This window comes from Buceros rhinoceros, unplaced genomic scaffold, assembly GCF_000710305.1.
Source record: "Buceros rhinoceros silvestris isolate BGI_N320 unplaced genomic scaffold, ASM71030v1 scaffold45275, whole genome shotgun sequence".
In the NCBI taxonomy this organism is placed as follows: Eukaryota; Metazoa; Chordata; class Aves; order Bucerotiformes; family Bucerotidae; genus Buceros; species Buceros rhinoceros.
In genome coordinates this window covers 24289-46402 of record NW_010414289.1, presented here as the reverse complement: position 1 = coordinate 46402, position 22114 = coordinate 24289, and the positions used below count along the sequence as shown (strand labels likewise).

The 22114-nt window shown below is 41.5% G+C and overlaps 1 protein-coding gene across 1 annotated transcript in view; it reads left to right on the top strand.

The window, feature by feature from the left end:
- Window positions 1–22114, top strand: part of ABCC5 (ATP-binding cassette, sub-family C (CFTR/MRP), member 5) — a 46063-nt gene that overhangs the window by 4058 nt on the left and 19891 nt on the right. Inside the window, exons 2-9 of the mRNA XM_010137027.1 lie at window positions 11353–11516; window positions 11764–11919; window positions 12659–12806; window positions 17437–17670; window positions 17786–17959; window positions 19097–19244; window positions 19715–19863; window positions 20493–20600. Coding sequence (XP_010135329.1) covers window positions 11353–11516; window positions 11764–11919; window positions 12659–12806; window positions 17437–17670; window positions 17786–17959; window positions 19097–19244; window positions 19715–19863; window positions 20493–20600 — 1281 coding nt within the window. The remainder of the gene's footprint in view (window positions 1–11352; window positions 11517–11763; window positions 11920–12658; window positions 12807–17436; window positions 17671–17785; window positions 17960–19096; window positions 19245–19714; window positions 19864–20492; window positions 20601–22114) is intronic.

Genomic DNA, 22114 nt, shown 5'->3' with positions numbered 1-22114 from the left:
TGCTGAAAGGATGCTGTAATGGCTGTTCATGACAATAATGGAAGAGAACTTGCAATTCTTTCTTTAAAAGCTTAAACACTCTTTGGTCACAGTCTGAAAGATCACTACTTTGAAAGACAGGGGCTTTTCAAATAGGCTTCCTGGAATCATAATTGAAATCATGCTGCAGTATAAGTAGGTCTAATCCAACATTTCCTGGTGCTTAATGGGAATGTTGCTATAGAAATTTGGACTTCTGAAATTGGTGCTCTGGGACTGAAATTCAAGAAACAATTTTTATTCAGCTTGCAAATGCATATATTTGCTTCATGAATAAGTTTCTGCAGTGTGTTCTTATAACAATTGATTTTTTAAAGTCTTTGTTGGAGACCTTAATGTAGCTTACAAAATAGGGTGCTAACAGCATGTTCCCAATGCATAATACCCTGCTAATTTGGCTTATTGTATGTGGGAGCATGGCTCTTCTCAATGAAGATAACTTGTCCCTGCCCTTGCTGCCTAGCGCTGCAGTCAGTTCTCTTCCTCTGTAGGAAGCTGTTACATTGCCAGGGAATAAAAATAAAGGGATGTTTTGAAATATTGATTTATGCTTGCACCTTTAGAACTTTTTGTTCCCAGAGTGCTTGTGTGCCCTCCAAGTGGTGTCTGAAGTAATTGTCTTCAGTTTTGCTCATGAAAGCAGTGTGTCCTGAAGAGGAGGGCGGATCCCATTGTATCCATGAAACATACTAAAAAATGACAGATGAGGAACAGAAATAATTTGTTCTCAAAGTGGTTTTGGAATAGGCTCTTCGCAAATGTAGACTTCATGTTTATTTGATGGAACAGCAGGCAAGTGAGTATTTTGCTCCCTTACCCCATTATGTTTGCAGTGACAGAAGATGTAGAAGCAGCTTGTTCTTGGGATACACAGTGCTTGTGAGAATTCAGTTCTTGAAATTGGAGTCCCTGCAGTTAACAATGCTAAGGCACTAGTTTACAAATGGTACTCCAGGCTGCAACTGGCTCTGACTGGAATGTAGTGTTCAGGGCTATGTTCTTGCCGCATCTATAACATCTGTGGAAACCTCAAGTGCAGATTGCTGCATTTTGAGGCATTGAGCAGTGTGGTACTGCAAAGATTGCTTTAAACATGCAGGAAAAACATGTTGCTAAGTTAGCTCTCAGAAGAATTGCTAATAATCCTGTCCTTACCTTGATCTCTTATTTTTCAGGTTTGTCTCTGACAGCTTTTGCCAAAGACAGCAGAGAACGTGATCAAAACTTGGAGTTGATGTAAATCCTTCAAGCACATTGATAGCTTTGACTTTTCACTGTCTGACTGTTCAATAGTCAGATCAAGTCTGCCTCTCAACCCCTCTGGAGAGTCTGAAGCAACTGTTCTCACAGCAACATGTTCAAACCCAGGGATGTGTATGTAGCCAAGGTACTAGTGCCTTTGCACTCCGTGCTCAGAGCAGGCTTTCTAGACAGCCTAATGATAAGGTTTTGGTGGTAGCTGAGCTGCTGGATATCTCTGCATTTTTCCAGAAGAATCCATATTTTCATAACCAAGTAAACACAGAACATTTGGAACCCCAGTCCAAGTAGGCTCTTAAGGGCTGTAGGTGTTCCAGATCAGTCTGCACAGAAAGATTCTGCTGTATGGCTGGCTCAGATTACTGCTAGAAGCTGCAGTAGCTTGAGCTGATGCCAGTGCTCACCGCATGAGATGAAACTGCAGTTAACTACTTTATCATGATAGCTGGTGAAGTGTTAGGTCAATTTTAATTGCCACCCAGCTGAGTGGCTCATTGCTGTTTGGCTGAGCTAGGAGATACACGCAAGAGTGGAAGAAATCTGCAAATCCATGTACACACATCCTGAACTTGTAACTGCTGCCATCTTGCTATGTTTGGCTACACTTAATCAGCTTAGATCTCTTGTCTGTTAATGACAGATTACACAGGTACAGTCTTAGATACCTTATTTTTCTCAGACCGTAGCTACGTGGAATGTGAGGAAGTACTCAATTTAGGTAGTATTGCCCTAAACCATTCAAAACTAGCGCAGGTGCAGATATATAACAAATCTGAATTATTGCAGTGATTCCAGAGTAGAATTAGAATTTCAGCTCTTGCAGTGTAGTGCATTTCTGTGGGCTGCTGCAGAGTCTGACTGCAAGGTGATACTTATTCCTGGGGCTGCTTGTTTTGTCTCTTCTGTGGAGCAGGAAAGAAAACACTGTTTTTCCAGTGATCTTTGGAAACCTTATATAAAAGGCTGTGCTAGGCGAGGGCCAGTTCCTCCACTGATCCTGCCTTGGTTTGCTCTTCCCCTGCTGTGACCTAACTGCTACAGTGTAAGGGCACTGATGCAGGGAGTGGGAATGACATGTGCTGCTAAAATGAACCAGCTCCTACTAACTAAACAGGCAGTGCATCGGATCTCTTACAGTAGTGATAGCATCAGTTCTGAAGGCTGAAAGTCTAATGCTGTAGCTCAGCTGCTGAAATAGCAGGGAGTTTAGGTGACTTGATAACTAGACTAGTTCTGTGGATGGTGCCTGTAAGAGGTGCTGTGCAGTGTTACTTCCTTTGGGTGAAGTCCTGCCAGTCTGTGGTGTCTACTGTCATTGTGATGCAGATGATACAAGTGATACAGCTTGTGTGGTGTCTGAGCATGTGCAGTATAGAAGCAGCGTGCTAATAAACCTCTAAAACTGAGAGCCTGAGGATTTTGTTTCAGAGCAATGATGTTCCTACAGTTTGTTAGTCTAGAGTGTTTACAGTGGTTGAACATCAGCAAGCTGCAGTGCCTCTAGGCTGGGGCCCTTAGACAAAGAGAAGCCACTGCAGGAGACTTCTGGGAAAAAGCAGCCACTGGAATTTTTCATCCTCAGAGGAGGAAGATGGAAGGATGGAGAGAGTGAAGGGAGCCAAGGCCTTAAATGCAAAAGGAAGATTAGAAATAGGGAATTCATAAGCCCCTGTGCTGAAGGAGGCTAAGGTGAACAATGCTTAAAACGGAGGGGTAGCATCCTTCACACCCAATTTCAGTGACTTAACTGCCCTGACAGTGCCTAGTACATCTGTGACTGTACCCTCGTGAAAAGCTGCAGAGGATTTTCCTGTTTTAAATTTAATGATACTTAAGCAAGTAGTGTACAAAAAGGAAGGGAAGGTGAAAGCTCTTGCCTTCCTTAGCACTGCTACTTTAGTTTACTATTATGCTCTCTACAAGTGTTTAAGGGATGAGTGCACAGTGTGGCTCTACTGGGAGTGTGTAGAACACTCTAAGGTTCAGTCTGGAGCTATCATTCTGGTGCTTCTTCCTGTCTGAAGATTCTCAGTCATTGGCAGAGCTGGCACTCAAGAATAAGCTCATGTCTAGATTTGCCTTCTTGACCTCACAAGTGCTGCCATGCTGAAGGCATACTTTTCTCTAAGTGTTAGCTGTATCAGCTTTTTCAAGTCACATGTAAGCAAAACCTAAATCTAGTCAGTTCTGTTATTTTTGAAAACGTTGAATACCATTAGACTATGTACAGAAGCAGTGACTCATGTTGCTTTCTAAAGATGCATTAATTCTATGATATGCCCAAAGAACTGAGTGTATTACCTTAATTGTGTTCTGCCAAGCAGTTTTGCTGTTGAACTTCTGCTAGTAAAGTACTCACTAACTTGACAAAAGATCCTTGACGTGGTGGTTGATGCATGCTTTATGATGGTTCTCTTGACCACTCTGGAGAAGTGATATCTCTACTTGTCTTCCATACCTATGTCTGTGTATTACCAGATGAGAGAGAAGCATACCCATCAGCCAGTTGCGTATCAAAAGTTTGCCTGAAATCTGGAGTGTGTTAACACAGTAATGGGAAGAATAAAAAGGCAAAATCCTTCATTGGGTGGAGACATTCTTTAGAAGAACACTGGTGTTCTGCCTAATTCATGGCTTCCGTGTAAAGTCAGCTGTCTTCAGTGCACTAATCATCCTTCATCCAAGTCATGGCCACATGATAAAACCTCACTTCTGGCCACTTGCCAGTATTGTCTTTGACTACTGTGGGTTGCTATTCCTTTGTCCAGAGCAGATCTGTAAATCAGGCTCCTCATGACCATAAGTGGGTAAGGAGCAGATTAACTGTCAGTGAAGGCAAGTTTTCCATATCTTTTTCCATTGTAATGTTCCATATTGGTCTTGGAGACTTTTTTCCCTATGGCTGCCTTGGAAAATCAATGTACAGTTACAAGGATTGCCAAAGGATTTAATGGGTCTATCCAAACTACTGGAGAAAACTTGAAACGAATCAAAACTGGCTTACTTGCAGGGAGTTCTGATACCTTGAGACACTGAGATGGTTATTAGATTTTAAACATTCATGTCCTAAGCAATGTGCAAAGGAGTAGTTAGTTGTGGTCTGAACTTCATGCTGTGAACAGGCTGTTCCACAAACTAAATCTCTTTGTCAGTCCTTTCTGAGGGCTGAGGTTACAGTTGGCATGTTTGGAGCCCTGAGGTGTTTCCTTGGAATTTACTAGTTCATGTGCCACTTGAGTGGGGTGCCCCTTGCTTTTGGAAGCATGTATTGGTACAGGAAGGTGTATACAAGGCTGTATTAGGCTCAGTAAATGCAGTGGTGTCAAGGCTTCTGCTGTCATTCACTAGTGCTTCTGGTCCCCAGAAGCTTGAGTTTCAAGACTCCCTGGACACTCCTGGTGTTGTACTAAACAGACCTGTGTAACTTCTGTTGTGACCTAATTCTACCTGAGTAAAAGCTGTTACTGGAAGAACACCTCCAGCATATGGTAGGCTGTGGGCATGCGGTTCAGGGTACCAGAGCCTACGTGAGGAAGTCGAGCCAAATCCTCAGCCTGTGCTGCGCTACCTTGACCTGCTTCACAGGGAGTTAGTTTCCCAGCTTTGTGGTCAGAGCACATGTAGGGTGCTATTTCTGTAGGGCAAATTTTAGTTAAGGCTGGTGATCATTTCCAGTTCCCCAGGAGTCTGCTGTTACTGTATTGTTAGTGTATGAACTACATAGCTCCAGTGGTGGATGATCAGTGTACAACCCCAGCTCTGAATGAATCTGAATCCTTTGATTACAAAGTTATACATGAATACTAGTTTTAATGCAGAACACCACATGGACTCATGTATACCAGCAGCCTAAGCAGGAGTGCAGCTGCTAATCAGGTGCATACCCAGCAACTACTGTTGCAAAATCCTAAAATGAACACTACATGCCACACTGCACTTAGATTGCAGGAGTGAGTGGATTTGCCAGAGAAGAGTTTAGGACATCTGGCAGGCATTAGCATTGAGGAGAGGATTCAAGGACAAGGTCAAATAAGCAATATTCCTGGAAGAAATTATTATATCTGTCCTCAGCAAGGACTCTGTGCATCGAATGAAAATGCTCCATGTATGTAACTAAAATATTCAGGCTCATCACAAACATACATACCCGGATGTTGTTTGGTCACAAAGTCCTGCCACCAGTGCCAAGCACTACTGGGAGACTTCTACTCTAGTCTGAGGATGCACAAACTCAGGCTAGTTTTGAAACCGTGACTCAAATGCTAAGTCAACTTTGGCTAATCCTAGCCCTGAAGAGCAACTGCAGAGGTCTTGTGTAATAAAGTCACATATAATAGCTTGTCAGAGTGAACAACTAGACTTCAAGCTGTTGAATCTCTGAACTGTTGTAGCAAGTCAGACACTTCTGAACAGCTCATTCTCTTTTCACTTCAGAGAAATATGGCACAGCAACATTTATGCTTGTGTTTGGATATGTGGCTCGTGCTGTCAAGAGCTGTTCTTCCCTGCAGCAGAAACTGGGAAGGCAGCAGAGATATGAGCTTTCTTCTTCACTCCACTTGTCAGGAGGTGAAATAAAACGGAGGCCCTAACTTCTTGACTGGTTCGTTGCAGTCCTGGAAGCTGTAACTATCTGGTGGTCTTGCTGTGAGAATTCGCCTGTGCTGACTGTGCTTTGCAGTCGATGTATGCAGGTGTCTAAAGGACCAGTCCCTCCTTCCTCACACCCATTGTCTGTGGTCTAGCCCTGTGCCTGCTCCTTGCTGCCTCTCCTTCAGGGAGAGAGCTGGTGTGGGTGGATGATACACCAAGCTGGTCTTAAACAGGCTCATGTTCTCATCAAGCAGGGTATTATAAAGCACTGTAGCTACAGAGTAGGCTGTGAGTCTAATGCTGTAAATCCCCCTATTAAAACTTTCATAGACTGTACTGCATCAAATCTAGTGAAAGGAGAAGAAGAAAACTGCCTCAGTGGAGTATAAAGTTCACAGAGTACTTGCTGCTTCACCAAGCAACAGCAGGTTTGACAACATTTGGACCTGCAAGCATACTTGATTCTTAGATGCTCCTGGGTTTGGTGAATTTTAGAAGTCTGGACAACAGAGCTTTAGGCGTTGCTTGTGCTGCCTGCAAAAGCAGCATGTAAAAACCCCTAACTGCTTTCAAATGGGGTTGTGCTTTGAAAGACTCAGGAATTTCTGGGAAGAAGGATGTAATTGCAACTTCAGAGTGTCTCTTTATTTTGGTGTAGTTATCCTGAAGCTCGCTGGAACAGTTGATCCTTTTCTTTCCCAGCTCACACAAACTAATAACTAATCTTGTTTTGAAACGCTGGTCCTTTAATGAAGTCTCTTAGATATTTTAAAACTGCTGCTCATCCTGGAGTTGTAGTGCGGAGAGTGCCTTAAGCACTGAGCAGATAATTCTCCTCTTCCCCCGTACGCCTGCCTAGTGCTGAGCACTATTGTGCTGGTCTGTTAGTTTCCCATTGGCCGCCATTGGGAACTGGAACAAAGGAGTGAGGGAGCCTGCTGAGCCCTGCCTTCTAAATGCAAGAGTTCCTGTTCTGCAGCATTGCCAGCTTGGAGTTCTCTACTACTTAAAACAGATTAAACTTGGTATAATAGTAAATCAACCATGATAGCTTTTGTATTCTGTATTATCTGCCATACAGAAGCCTTTATACATCTGCTCTAGTTCCCTGTCAGGTAGCAGTAGGACCAGAAGAGATTCAGCTTCTTCCCTGCAGTGATCTGAGCCCTGGAAGATGTTCTGTCTTATGGAAGAGGAGACAAATAGTTGTTTGGTGGGTGAGATTTGAGTCATATGTTGACTGTGCATCAAATTCTTTCTCTGCAACATGAGTAAGGGATGGAAAGAACCTCTGTTTTGCTTGGCCTCTAGGCTTGTCTGGTTTTGCTATTATCAGCTGATGTTACAGTTGTCAAGCCAATAAATTGCTACCTTCTCTGTTAAAGATGTGATTGCCTGTGTGAAAGGCTAGGATTGCTCTGCTTTGTTTTTTTTTCCCCACATACAACACAGCTGCCTCCTTTCTCTTCACCTGCTCCCTATCCTCAGAGAAATGCCCATGTTGGTTGCTTAGCAGGTTTCCAGTAGTGCCCATGTGTTTCACGTGCTTGAGTTTGCTTTTCTGCGTAATGTTCCCGATGCCCCTCTTGCTTCCTACAGAGCTTCTGTCTTGCTTACCTCTGACATCCTGATGTGTGTTTGACAGCTTTGTAGCTTGGTTCCTAAATGTTCTGTGTTTTCATGGCCCTCTTGCATGGCCTTGGTTTGTGTGTTGTCTTTGGTACTGCTGTCTCTAATTTCATGAGCAACTCTTCTTCATTGCCCTTAAACAACTTGTTTTCTTCCCCTCACCCAGACTTTGTCGTGACATGTCTTGAGCCAACCATGTTGTCTTTCTGGCTCTTACCTTCTGTGCTTACCATTGCTATGACCGATTTGTTGGACGAGGAGATCATGATAACGGGTGCTGATAGGATTTTGTTGTGCTTTCAAGTCACAGAAAGCCAGAGAGGGCAGGTGTGCTCTGTGGCAGCAGCACCAGCCATGCTTCTCTTGCCCTGCCAGTCTCTGAGCTACCTGTGGAGGTGGAAGAACGAGACAAGACCATATGTGTAGTGATGCTTCCTTGGTGCTCTGCATACTCTCAGGGATAGCCCTTAGGATTAAAAATTTGTTTTCTTCACCTGTTAATTTTCTGAGTCATCTGTTGAATCATATCAGCCTGCACCCAGGTGTGCCACAGCTTCATGAAATATGCAATGCAGAACTATTACCCTCTGGCAGGAGCTGCCTGTGGCTTCAGAAGGTGTTTTGGTTTTTTTTTTTAACCCACCAGCTATTAAGATGCAGAGTAAATGATTGCTCTTGCTGTGTCATACATTTAATAAGCCATGCTATGCTTATCCAGTGAGTTTAATTCTTCCATTTTTAATTCCATTTATACACTTGAACTTTACAGCATCTGATGTCCAAATTCTGAATTTAAGTATGCCTTCTGTGAAAAACATGGATTTCATTGAGTGTCCCCAGTTCTTTTGTAAAAACAGTTGGTGATCATTCCCTAGTTCTCCTCTTTGTGCCATTCATGACTTTATGGACCTCTCAAATATCTGTATCTTATTTTTAATCCTCTCTTCTATCTAGTTGAGAAGTTTTTTAAATTTAAGCTTGCGCGGAAACTGTTCCAATCAATGGTTCTCACTGCTCACATAAAGTAATTTTAAGACTAATACCCTTTTTGAACTGAGGGGGACAGGGGACTGGCAATGGTGTTCAAAAAGGAGGCAAACCCTAGATTTCTTTTTAATGTTTCCTGCTTTATTCTGTGTCTTTTGTAACAATTCTTCATTGTCTTCTGGGCTTTTTGATGATGCTGAGTAGTGAGCTGCTGCTTTTCAAGAAATGTCTGAATTATTCCCCTGCCTTTGCTTAGTGGTACCTGAGTAAGGCTTGTTTTGTTTCTGTGAGCATTTCTTTAAGAGTTGTCGACACCATATTGTATCCCCTGGTTCATTGCTTGTACTGGATCAGTAACGTGCTGAACTAGAAAAAGAGCTGTCTGATTTTCTGATATGGCTGTGATGTATTAGACATTTCTTTCAAGAGCAGTGCTGGAGCCTGTTATATCCCGTTACTAATGACTTCTTCAGGGTCTTAGTTTCTAAGAAAACTGCACATGTGTGCAGGCAATCAGGATATCGCCAGCTGATGAACATCCAGAAAAATATCAGGGATTCAGAAACCTAAATTAACAGTGTTGGGGTTGTTGCTGCGTTTTGTACTTACGTCTTTCACTCTAGAAGTGTATTGTACAACTGCGTAGAAGTCTCACTTCTTCCTGATAAACTCTGTGAAGATTTTTGAGTATGACGCAGAACTGTGTGGTCTGTCTTAGAATCTTAATTGTACAGTATGGTGATGCGTTTCTTTCCTGATAGTTGTGATAGTGTGGGGTTTGGACAGCCGTGCCAGGATGGATATGAGCAATGTTCTGGATTAGGGGTTTGTGCTTACACTTGCCTATATGGCAAGACATTATAAAGGCTGTTCAAAGGCAGTGCCCTCATCTGTATCAATGCATCTTTTCCACCTTTTCTGAGGGAATTCCGTTGAGTAACTCTGGAGAGTTTAATTTCTTTCACAGTGAGTGTTAAAGAACTCTTATATTTGGATTGCCTAAAAAGACAGTATCTTCCAGTTGTGCTTTCTTACTAAAAAGCTTTTTTTTAAGTGGTGAAAAGCTTCTTTTATGCTGACAGATACAATGGGTTTAGAAGAATTACTTTTTTTTTAACTCACAGGTATTTTTTGTGTGCTCTGAAAAATGATGATTGTGCAAATAGCCAGTGGCATCACTTAACACAAGCGTGTTGTCAGCAACAGGGTGTGTGGGCAGATCTGCCTGGAGCTCTTGCAAAGGGTAACATGGCAAACTAGCTATGAATTCCTCTGCTATAACCAGAACAGCAGCGGGCAGAACTTTGCCCCACTACTGAGTCCTTTGAGACATCTTTGGCAGGTCCCTTATTACTGCTGATTTTGGGTAGGTTTAGTGAGGTGGTATTGCCCTTAGTGAGTCACTAATTTAATGTAAATTGAGTGAGAAGTCTTTTAATTCTGATTTCAGGTATTGCGTATTTCTGAATGACTCCGTGTGTCATAGCGTTGTAACATTTTTGTGTTTTCTTCTTACTTCACTATCTTCTTTTGTAATCATAGCCTTAGGTTTAGTGCCTGAAGCTTTTTGAGGTCAGGACTGTGGGTTGTTGACAACGTACTTAGGCACTGTTTAGGTACTTTGGTTAAATAAATAAAGGACAGGTTTATGCTGTTACAATTTCCTGTTCTTGTCCTTCTCACGAGTGGTACCTGTGTTCTAATGTGCTACATGCTTAAAGGTTAATGTAGTACAGAGTCTCCAATAAATGGTGGCATTTCTGACAAAAATTACATGATGCAAAGTTAGGAATGATGTGCATTTAGTGCCGTGCAGATATCCTCTGTTTAGGATGCTAGAAGGCACTTAGAGTTGCTGTCTTCAAAGAAATAAAATAACTTTACTCTGTTTGAGACAGGAAGATTTTCACCTCAGAACTAAGTTCTTTCCACAAAGTAGCTCCGTTTAAAAAAAAAGCCGTAGAATATGAACAGGTAATGTGTCACTGCAGTAAATGGTCCATGAAGTTAGGGCAAGCAGTGGTGAGCCCTCTGCAAGTACAGATAGCTGGCTAATCTCTTCACATAGCTCTGCCACATCTGACTTCCGATCAGGAGGTTTGTTTGAACTCTGCAACAGTTTGATTACTCCATATCTGCTGTTTCCTTTCTCCTTTTAGATTAGCCTTTGGGTCTGCCTTTCACTTGGGCTGTGGAGAAACTCCCCTGCGATAAGGCTTGCCTTTGCAGTAGTTGTTGATAAAGTTGCTGAGCCTTTGAGAAGCGTGATTGGGAGCAGAGAAAATTGTCATCTTTGTCCCCTTTAGTTTGGGGGAAAAGAGAAAAAGCAGAAAATATGATAAGAGAAGGTACAATTCTGCTTAATGCATATTTTTTTTTTTTGATCTAATCCAAGGTATTTTTCAAGAAAGGACTTTAATATTCTGAAAATAATTTGAATTTTCTGTGGATAAGAATATTTAAATTACACTGAGGGTGTAAATTTACCAGGAATATATGTCTTAATTTCACTGCATAAGCCAGGCATTTATTTCCTGAACTGATGTCGTAGGTACTTGATTTTGTAATTTTCCTCTATTGTATTTCCTGTGGCAGGATGTAAGATTAGTTGGGTCTCTCCATATTTCCTTTGAATGCACAGGCACAATTCTGGTGTTGTCATGTCTGACAAATGCAGCAATCTAACACAGCTCTAGAATGTGTGCCTCCCGTGTCTCTGCTGCCAGCTGAAGCCTGTCACTGCTGCTGTGCAATAATGCACGGAAGAAAGAGGTGCGAAGGGGCTGGAGTCATGAGTTAGGGACTTTAAACATCGCGTTGAAGTCTGACTCTGCTGTCTTGCAGAAGCAGATTGAATGCCAGGATGCCTTGGAAGCAGCTGCTCGGGCAGAGGGCCTGCCACTGGACACCTCTATGCATTCCCAGCTGAGAATGCTGGACGAAGAGCATCACAAGGGCAAATACCACCATGGCCTGAATGCGCTGAAACCCATACGGACTACTTCCAAGTAAGTCTTCAGGCTGTAAGAGAACTGGTCCAGCATTTGCCTTTCAAACCGGTCACAAAGCAGAATTGCAGCTGTAAGTAGGTCTGCTGACTGATACTTGCTGAACGAAGTCGGATGTTTTCAGTGTGGCTGGCATGGGCCATTTGGTACTCTGGGTACTTTCAATGAGAGGAGGCTTTGTTTTTTCTCAGGGATTTACAGTTCTGGTTCCTTTTGGTTTGTCTGATATTTTTTTCCCCCCTTCTAGACACCAGCACCCTGTTGATAATGCTGGGCTTTTCTCCTGCATGACCTTCTCCTGGCTCACTCCTTTGGCCCACAGAGCCTACAAGAAAGGGGAGTTGTTTATGGATGATGTGTGGTCTTTATCGAGGCATGAGTCTTCAGACGTCAATTGCAGAAGGTAAAGACATCTTGTTCCTCAGGATTTTTTTGTTGCATTGGTTTTCTTATACTCTAGTTCAAAGACAATGATATGCATTGCCCAGAAAGGCAGCACTGAAATATTGTTCTACCTTTCTCAGAATAGTGGAATTTAGTTTTATCCTTCATAGACCACTTCCTCATGCTGCACCTTTTCTGTACGCTTGCAGATTTCAGTGAACTTAAAGGATTTTGTCTCCAGCAGTTTTTGTAACTGTTTTTCTGGTTTTGCATGTGGGTTTTTTTATTAAAACAAATTTCTTTCTTAAGACTACTCTGGAAAAAAAAAATCTTGTGCCAAAATGATGAAAAGTAATACTGACAGTAGCAAGGTGATTTGAATATGGGTCAGACCTTGTGACTAACCCTTTATGGCTAATGAGACTTTTTCTCAGGTTTTGATTCCAACTCTTCTGACAGATCAGCAAGTAAAAACTGTGACAAGTCTGTATATTAAGGTTGTCAGAGAGACTCCAGACAAAGCAAAAGGCAGTGTTTTTCACCCCTCTTGTGTAGAAGTAACACAACGTAGATACTTGAAGATGCAGATATTTCTCTTTACTGCACAGAACGTGCTGTGTACTTATTTCTCTTGACACCTAGTAATTTTTGTTGCTCTGAGCTAGGAATTGCTTTGTAAAATTTCAAAGTAGTACCTATGAGATTGTACCTTCTCTCATGGTGAAAAATTTATAACACAAGGCTTCTGTTTTTATTAGGCTAGAGAGACTGTGGCAGGAAGAACTGAAAGAAAGTGGGTCCGATGATGCTTCTCTCCGGAGGGTTGTGTGGATTTTCTGCCGCACGAGGCTCATAATTTCCATAGTGTGTCTGATGATCACGCAGCTCGCGGGTTTCAGTGGACCAGTAAGTAATATCCATCCTTTTTTTAACAACCCCAGAGGGCTCCATCTCATGGCCAACTGTAAAATCTTAAGGTTTCATTACAGAATCACTTATGTGTTTTGACTAGCTAGAAATTGAGGCAAAATTCCAGAGTGATTCCATAATCCAAGATAGGTTTCCTACAGCTGGTGGATCAGTTGCTGAGTACCGAGGCAAGTTCTTGGAAGGGGGTGGGGGGGGTGGGGGAATTTAGGTGTCTTGGAGAAAATGCACATTTGGTTTTTCTCTTTGGTTTTAGTATAGTTTACAGTTCTTCCTTGACTGGTATGTGGTGTTCTCACATAAAAAAGTCTTATGTGCAGATCTTTCGATTGTTTTCTTTTTCTTTTTGTGATTCTGTAAATTTAGCTCGGAATAAAATTCAGTCTGTTAAAATGCTAATCTTAGATTATTGGCATGAATAGCACAGTCTTCAAGAAGTGGATCAAACCCATTTTATTAGAGTGCTACTTAATGTGAGCAGATCTCAAGAAGTCTGCGGGTGTAGTCTTTACTGATCCCACAGGAACGGTCAGACAGGTTTCATGTAGAGGTGTTAGAGCACGCTGTTGCCTCTAGGAACTGCTGCTGTTTGTTGCTATGGGTCGTAACGAAGATAACAACATATGGGACTTGACATTCACACCATTTTTGTCACCTGTTTGTTGCACCTGCTGTGCAGATTTACAGTTGAAATTTTGACTAAATTTATTCTCTACACATTTCCCTTGAGGAGTAGGAGCAGTATTACTGCTAGTAGTACACGTTTCAGTGTGCTGGTAAGCTGAAGGTTCATTTCTTGGGTAAGTACACTTGGGTGCACTGTTAGGTGAAATGTCTTTTTAAAATGTTTTCCTGCTCTTGAATGTCTTATCAAAATGGTGTTCTGCTTTTTAAGCCTTTTTAAAATTTGCCTTGTTTTGTGTAATATGAATAACAATAAAAGTTTCTGTGGTATTGTTTTCTTGGTAATAATTTATAGTAGTTTGTTTTATAAAAATATATGAACATACTTTGGTAATTAACAATAAATCATAATTAAGTTTTCAACAGCACTAGCTTTCCCCAAGAAGAGCTTCTGTCATTGTTTCACTGCAGGGCTTTAGCAGCTGCTTTTATCTTTAGCAAAGAACTTGCAGAGGGCTGCCCCTAATTGCTGTAGTGTCATTTTCTCAATTTATGTCAGCCGAACTGCTGAATGAGAGTGAGCGGGAGGGGACGGAGAAAAACAAACCAGCTTGTCTAGGCTGGGGGCTACTGCTGCAATTGATGCTCCATTTGGGTAACTTAAAATTGTCTACAGACACTTGCCTGTTCACAGGCAACCTTATTAATTTCTCTGAATAAGAAACAATTCCCTCTTAGTTCCATCATTTGGCATGAAAAATAAGTCTTTACCATCCCTCCTCCCTGTTTTTGAAACAGCATGCCTCTTAGATTTGCCTATGCTGTCTCCTCAGAGGCATCAGTGCTTTCTTGGATTGTTGCTCCTTTTCAGTCACCTGAAGGTGAAAAGGGAGATCAGGAAAAGCACTTGACTTGACCTCATGTATTGGTGAAAATTATAAAAATGGAGTTAAACGCTGTATTAAACTTCAGAAATTTTAATTGAATGTCTCTGACTTTGAAATGCCAGCCAACAGCCATGGCTTTGCTAATGAGGATTGTGATGGTTATAACCGGAAAGGGTGTTTTTGCAGACTTCCTATGTGGGTTTTTTCGGTATCAGACAGATCCTTCAAGGGTCTTCATTTTTTAATTTTGATGAATTCTGCATCTGGCACAGTATCCAAACCCGTAACCTGGTGAGATAGCTGGATGTGCCAGGCTGCCTTGTAATAACCATCAGAACGTATAGGTATAGGTGAGATACTATTTATCTCCAGTGAATATTTGCTGCTATTTGGTCAGCTACCGAAACTTTCCAGTTTGAGTCAAGGTGCAGAGATTTTTTTTTTTTTGATTACTGAATATAATCAGTTTAACTCCAGGTCTGAACAGTGTGCCTGTTTGCAACTGTTCAGAGCTATCCTTCCTGTTTGGGAGATGGGGAAACTTGCTATCTTAGTGGAGTATAGCTTGACAGTTTGGTCAGTTATTGGAGGGGGGAGTGGTAAGCTGTTGGAGGTAAGTTTCCCGACTTCCCAGTTGGCTCCAGTTGCAGCCTGCCCTGTGCTGTTGCACGCTGGCTGCAGCAGGGATGCCAGCGCTGCAGTGGGACCAGTGACAGAAGCTGTTCTTTAGAATTTTCAGGATGGCTGTTTTCTGCGTCAGAATGAGACAGTCCTGCTGGGCAGAGCCAACGCCAAGAGCAAAGGTAAGGTAATGTTTATTCAATGGGAATGCTTTAGACAGCCGAGCAGCTAGTGCCAACTACTACAGTAATAGCCACAGGAGGTCCCTTTTCCCCTTTAGCCTGAGTTTTAGTTTTTGTTCTGTAACTTTCTTGTTTTATAAATAACTTTATGCTGGATTGTTGTCATTAAACTAGTTTAAATTTAAATAGTATGTGTTCAGCTGTAAATTTTAATTGTGTGACTTTTTCCTCTTCCCTTTTAAAAATTCTTTAATCTGCTGTTGCCTCTTTCCTTTCTTCTGGGGGAAAAAAAATGGGGATATAATGTAAGCCGGTCTCTATTTCATCACAAGAGATGCTGAATCTATAAAGTAGTGCTGAAAAGTTGCACTAAAAAGTTTTGGGAGGAATGAGACCCCAGGAAACATCTGCTATCTTTATACATCCTCTCTTGGAGACTTTCAGCCATGCTGTGGTGTGCGGGAAAATGCTTGCATCTGTGACCATGCTGAGTTACAGCTCGTGAGGAAAAAGGGGGATTTCCACCCCAATTGCTCAGTGACTCGGTTGCATATGTTGGATTGAATACTGGAAAAAGAAGTCAGTAATCTTCTTAGAAACTGCAAACCAACTGTATGCAGTTGTGGTCCAAAGAGTTGATGTAAAACTCAGTCCAAGTAAGGAGAAAGTTGGAATGTCAATGTGAGCTCCTCACATTTGTTCAGGGACCGGTATGTGAATTTTCTTAGAGGCCATTCTGGAATCTGATGGACATCTGGCTTTAATTCACACCTGTGAAAAAGAAAGAACAAAAATTACTTACAGCATGTTTCCTTGGTTCTGATGTGCAGAATTATTTTCCTCAGAAAGATGAATTTGATCTCCATTTTTTCCTGTTGTTTGGTGCTGGGCTACAGCTATCAATACCTTTGAAGTAGTGAGGTTTTGGGTTTTTTCCTCTCTCTCCAAACTATACAGAACTCTTATTTGCAAACCTGGTTTAGGCAAGAGGACTTCAACAGACTGTGATGCGAAAGGCTTCTCAAATATTTTCTTTGGCCTCAGATGTTTTTGTTGCTTTTTACTGTGGGCAAAGGTAATTCTCAGCTCTGTACTAGCATGCCAAAAGCACCAGTATCCTAAAGCATCATTCGTTGGAAAGCTCTTGTCTGTCTGTGAAGCCTTACTATAGGATACTTTTTAAACCCAGTTTCAGAATCCATGCAGCCTCAGAAGCCGCCTCTGGCGCCTGCAAGTTTGACCTCGTTTGGACTTCATGAACAAATACCATTCTGTTTTTGTATCTTTATAATTTTGTGTGTAGTTTCAAATCTAGTTTGTTAGAGGCTAAGACTGACTGTTAGATATTAGCCCTTTATCTTGTATGTGCAGATTGTATGTTTATACAATGCTCTACCTGTTGTACAGTGTGTTTGAGATGTTATCCTTTCAGATGGCACTTTATTTCAAATAAAAGCCTATTGTTTCGCAGTCAGTAGTATTTAATATTGCTGGTGATTGTGAGTTGTGTAATGTTACATTGTGCCGTCGGACCACAAAGAGCTGGAGGTGGGAATTGGTGGTTCTGGGGGCTGTCCTCTTTCTGCAGGTGGTGTTTGAAATGTGATTCCTGAGGTAAAGTGTTTATGTGTTTGGGGGGAGAGGGTATGGGGAGGGATTGAATGGTTAATTTTTTGTCTTTTTTTTTTTTTTCTCCCCTGTCCCCAATGATTTGTGGTATTGCGTTCCTTGTGCTTTCTGCTTGTTTTTTTCTTTACTATTAAACTGCTGATGTTTATTTCCAGGAATGTTTTGCAAATGTCCTTCTCACTCTTCCCCTCTACAACTGTAGGTACATTGTTCCTTTTTATCAAATAAGCACGTTTGAAGCAAACCAAAGATAAAATAAAAAAGGTTGTAATGTCACGTAAAGGAATGTTTCTTAATGTGCGCAGATGTATAAGTAGTGACTATATTTTAAAACTCTTCTATATGATAATGCATTGCTTTCAGCTAACTGACAGATTTATGTTAAGTTAGAAGACACGGAGGATTAAAAGCGTGCTGCGAGGAATATGGTTCCAAATTAAACTCTCTTTACTTACTAAATTTCATTCCGCGCTTGGCTCTCAGCAGGGCTTTGTGTCACGGTACCTCTTGTGTTGACACCTTTTACTTCTTGAAAGAAGATGCTTTCTATTTCAAACGGCTCTTTTAAAAGCAAAGTAGCCTACTTATTTCTAACTTAACATAAAGTTGTTGCATGGTCTTCTGGGATGATGGGATGTTCATGCAAGCTTGCATTTCTTCCTGTAGGCGTTCGTTGTGAAACATCTTTTGGAGTATACCCAGCAGAGTGAGTCCAACCTGCAGTACAGCTTGTTTTTAGTTTTTGGCATCTTTATGACGGAAATAGTGCGATCTTGGTCCCTTGCGCTAACCTGGGCTCTGAATTACCGCACGGGGGTTAGACTGCGTGGAGCTATCTTGACAATGGCGTTTAAGAAAATTCTTAAGCTGAAGAACATCAAGGAGAAGTCTCTTGGAGAGGTAATTGTTTTGAAGCATTGTTCTCGAAATTGCAGTGTGACAGGGGATGTGCAATATATTCCTTTGAGAAAGAGCTGTGCCTGAAATCTAAAAGCCTGTTATGTGTCTTTTCCAGCTCATAAATGTATGTTCCAGTGATGGTCAAAGGATGTTTGAAGCTGCAGCAGTTGGCAGTTTGTTGGCTGGGGGCCCTATTGTGGCCATCTTAGGAATGGTTTATAATGTGATTATTCTGGGTCCAACAGGCTTCTTGGGCTCTGCTGTCTTCATCCTTTTCTACCCAGCAATGGTGAGTTGGAAAGAATTAGGACTTGCTTCATTTTTATGAGGTCAGACATGTGGATAGTTCTGAATGGAAGGTGTTGAAATGTGCTAGATTTAGCCTGCTCATGGTGCTGCATGCTGTGGAAGGTGTTTCTAAAGATGGTGTATGAAGCAGAAATCTGGAAACAGGAAGCTCAAAGTGATAAATTTGGAAACTGGAAATAGGAAAGCTAGTAGTTTTGATTGAAATAAATATGCATAGCTAAGTTAAATTGCAGAATACTCAGGTGCTTGTGGTTGAGGCTGGAAAGACACAAGGCCTCCAGCTTGTGTACAGGAGCTCAGCGCTGCATGAGCACATGGCTCTTGATTTCATCCACATCTGGGAGAGGGTGGTTTTTTTGATTAGCTACTCCTGCCTCTACGTCTGCTGAGCTGTGCAATAGGCTAGTTCAAGCCTGAAATCTTCTTGGCTCTAAAATGCCCAGTAAGGCTGCTGAAGATTGTCACTGTATTCGTAAGACGCATTTTAAAAAACGTGGAGGCTGAATATAGTGAGGTTCACTTTGGTCCAATTTATTTGGCCAACGGTAAGGATTAACATAATGAGAATTGTATTTTAAGGAGGGGAGTGAGGAGTGGAGTTTGATCATCTTTTCCAGTTCTTTTCAGTAATCCTTCTTTATTGTTGGGGATTCAAAATAAAAATTGCAGGAGTATGAAAAAGGGCAAGGAGCTGAAAACTTCCTGAAGTACTGTGTTTGGTTTTGAATTTCAGCCCAGGAATGGGCTGAATGTAAGAGTAGCAGATACTTAAACACATGAACAACTATTTATTTTTTAGATTGGTTTAGTTAGAAAGTTAAAACTGTGTTACCACCTTCATAGCAGTGGCATATGGCAGAACCTGATCTGGCTGTGCAAAGTCCAGCTTGCTCTTTAGCCTTGTGGGACCAGGTTAAAACGCTGGCTGAAATGGCTTCTGCTGTTCATTTGCCTTGAGGATCAACTTGGTGTGTCTTTAGGTTACTGTGTTTGTGGTCCCTGTGCTTCAGAAACTGTACAAATCTGGTACTATTCAGTGGTAGTAACAGCACATGCTATTTTCCATTGGAAATGGCTATTTGCCATTAATGTTTCCTGGTATTGCCTTTTGTTTCAGATGTTTGTATCACGCCTCACAGCTTATTTCAGAAGAAAATGTGTATCAACAACAGATGAGCGCGTCCAAAAGATGAATGAAGTTCTTAATTACATTAAGTTCATTAAAATGTATGCCTGGGTCAAACCATTTTCTCAGAATGTTCAAAGTGAGTTCGCAGTCTGTAAATGTTTCCTTTTGTGCACGTGTCCCGTTTCTCAGTAGCCTGGCGCATCGTCCAAGCTTAGTACCACAGAGGTCATCCTTCAGGCTTCCTATTATGAATGAAGGGTTGGACACACAGACCTGCTTCTAAAGTTTCACCTTCCAGCATAATAATGTTTGTGGCTTGGCACTAATTTTAAATATAAAAATTTTATTCCATCTTTTATCATATGATAAAAGTGCTGGCTGCTCCATTTTTAAACAAAGTAAAAAGACCTCTATTCTTACAGAGATTTACAGACCATTATAGTTTGGTCCTCTGTAACTGTGGTCTCTGAGAAGGTCTCTAATGACATAAATGCTAAAGTGTAGAATTACGCCTCTTACTCAGTGTTGTAGTGCTGTGGTGGTGTCTGTTGTGTATGTAACCCCTGAATCATGCTTCAGATGTGGTGCACCTCTTTATACTTCTAGAAATTCGGGAGGAAGAACGTAAAATCCTGGAGCGTGCGGGTTACTTCCAGAGCATCACTGTGGGTGTGGCTCCCATAGTTGTGGTCATTGCCAGCGTGGTGACCTTTTCCGTTCATATGATCCTTGGCTACGATCTTACGGCAGCTCAGGTAACTAACAGCAAATTACAAAATTGCTGCAGCAGCTTTTCTGCTAAATCGTTTCTCTCTGTGGTGTTCTTTGCTTTGTGGCTGTGCCTGCGTGGCCAGGCTGTAGCCTTGCTCCCAGAAGTGAACATCTGACGGGTGTGACAGCAGCAAACGTGGTTTTATGTTTTGCACAAAACGCTCTCAGTGCTGTTTGTCCTGACCTTCCCCAGGACTGGTTTTGAGGAGAATGTAGATGAGCGCTCATGTTTGCTATCTGCACAGGGCTTTGGGATTATCGGGTGGATTTGTTTTACAGTGTGCTTGCATGCACACAGCACAAATGTCATACAACAGGATTTGAATGTGGGTCTTTACAGGCAGTAGGGTAATGCAGCATTTGCTAGTAGCTGCTTTCAGTACACCTACAAACACTGCAGATGTCTGTCCTGGTCTGTGACAAAGCTCTGGAGAAAGGGTTGGGTAGATCGCTGTTTTCTGCTGTTTGTGAATAATGTTGAATATTTAAATGGTTATTCTTGGACTGTTGGCCTTTTCTATGGTTTGAATTGCTGCTGTGACATTCCTGCTTTTAGAAGATTTGAGTTGTTAGTGTATTGCATCCTAGTGTGGTTCTCTTGTCTCATTTTTAGGCATTCACAGTGGTCACTGTGTTTAATTCAATGACTTTTGCTCTAAAAGTAACACCTTTCTCAGTGAAGTCTCTGTCTGAGGCATCTGTTTCCGTGGACAGATTCAAGGTAAGCAGGCATTTGGCTTTGCCATTCTAACTGGAAGTGTGGAGCGTGGTATGCGTATAGCAGGTGCTAAGGGAGCGCGTGGAAGGTGATGATGTTTTAATGACTGAGGAGTTCTTTTTCTTTGCACTTACCACTCCAGATTATCGTATGCTGCAAAAGAGATACAAATCTAGTGAAGGAATATTAGAAGTTTAAGATAAATACCAGTGTGGGAAGCAAAATATTATTATGTAATGATTTTAGGATTTTGATGTTGGCCGCTGTAAGAGATAGAATACGGGACTAGATGACTCACAGTATAATAATTCTTAAACTCCCTTTTAAGACCATCTGCATGAAAAGACAGTGCAATGTGTCTGCAATGAAATGTCATGTTTTGCTAATGAAACTTTTTGGAAATGTCACGTATTATGTAGGCAGCTTTGCACAAACCAGCAGAGTTTTATACTCAGAATGACTGACTGAGTTTGTATTTCTAGACTGACTGAACACTTTGAGTAAAGTGCAGTTGTAATCTGATGAAATGGAATCTATGGCAAAAATTAAAACCCTTATAACAAACAATCCTCTCATCCTTCATTCCCTGTGAAGTGAAAGCGCAATTCTGTGTGCTTTAGTGTGAGCTCAGAGGACAAGCCATTATGTTGTGTTGTCTCTTGAAGACAGTAGTGCATTGCACATTGCAGAAATTTCCAAACAGGATTCCGCAAACATTGACAGATTCCGTGTAATCCATTCATGAAACAAACGGAGGTGTGAGAACAATAGGATCTGCAGGGTGTTTTTGAGATCTTGTTGCTTTTGAGCATTTTTGTTTCGTCTTCTGAGTCACCCTAAATCAGGCTTTCTAAAATCTAAGTGCACTGAAGAGAGTTTGGGGGGAAAGAGAAGGAGAGGGGAAACGGTTTGACTGTAAACAGTGTAATCTGTGTAGGGGATATTCTAACATCACAGTAAAAATGGAACTGACCTTTTGGCTCTGTAGAAGATATGAGCTTTCTTATGAATGTATGATTTGGGCATAGCAATTGCAAGAGTAAATAAGGCTGAGAATTGAGAAGATTTTAATCACAAAGGCTTCGTAGTTCAAAACAAATTATGTAAGTGGAAAACTTTTATAATTAAACTATGTAAAAAAAAAAAAACCTCTTCCTAATCTGTGATTGTAAATACTGATGGATGTGGTGGAAAACATGATACAAAGGACTTAATAGTTTACTACTTATCGTCAAGTAGTTCAAGATAGGTCAGCTGAATTTCTGTGAGATGATCTTTTCCTAGCAGAAACGTTGAAGGGTAAAGGCTGAAGTTAAAAGTCATTCTATCTCCTTCTGTAACGAGTTGGTGTGCAGCGCACAAGTCAGTCACTTTCCCTCAAAGTGACCTCTCCTTTCCAACCCGTGTATTCTAGTCATGTGTTTTTAATCTGCAGCTTGCAGAGCTGCAGTTGCAATGCATGCCAGGGTATTGCAGTTCTGTAAAAGTCTTAGTGTATCTAAGTGCTTCCACCACAT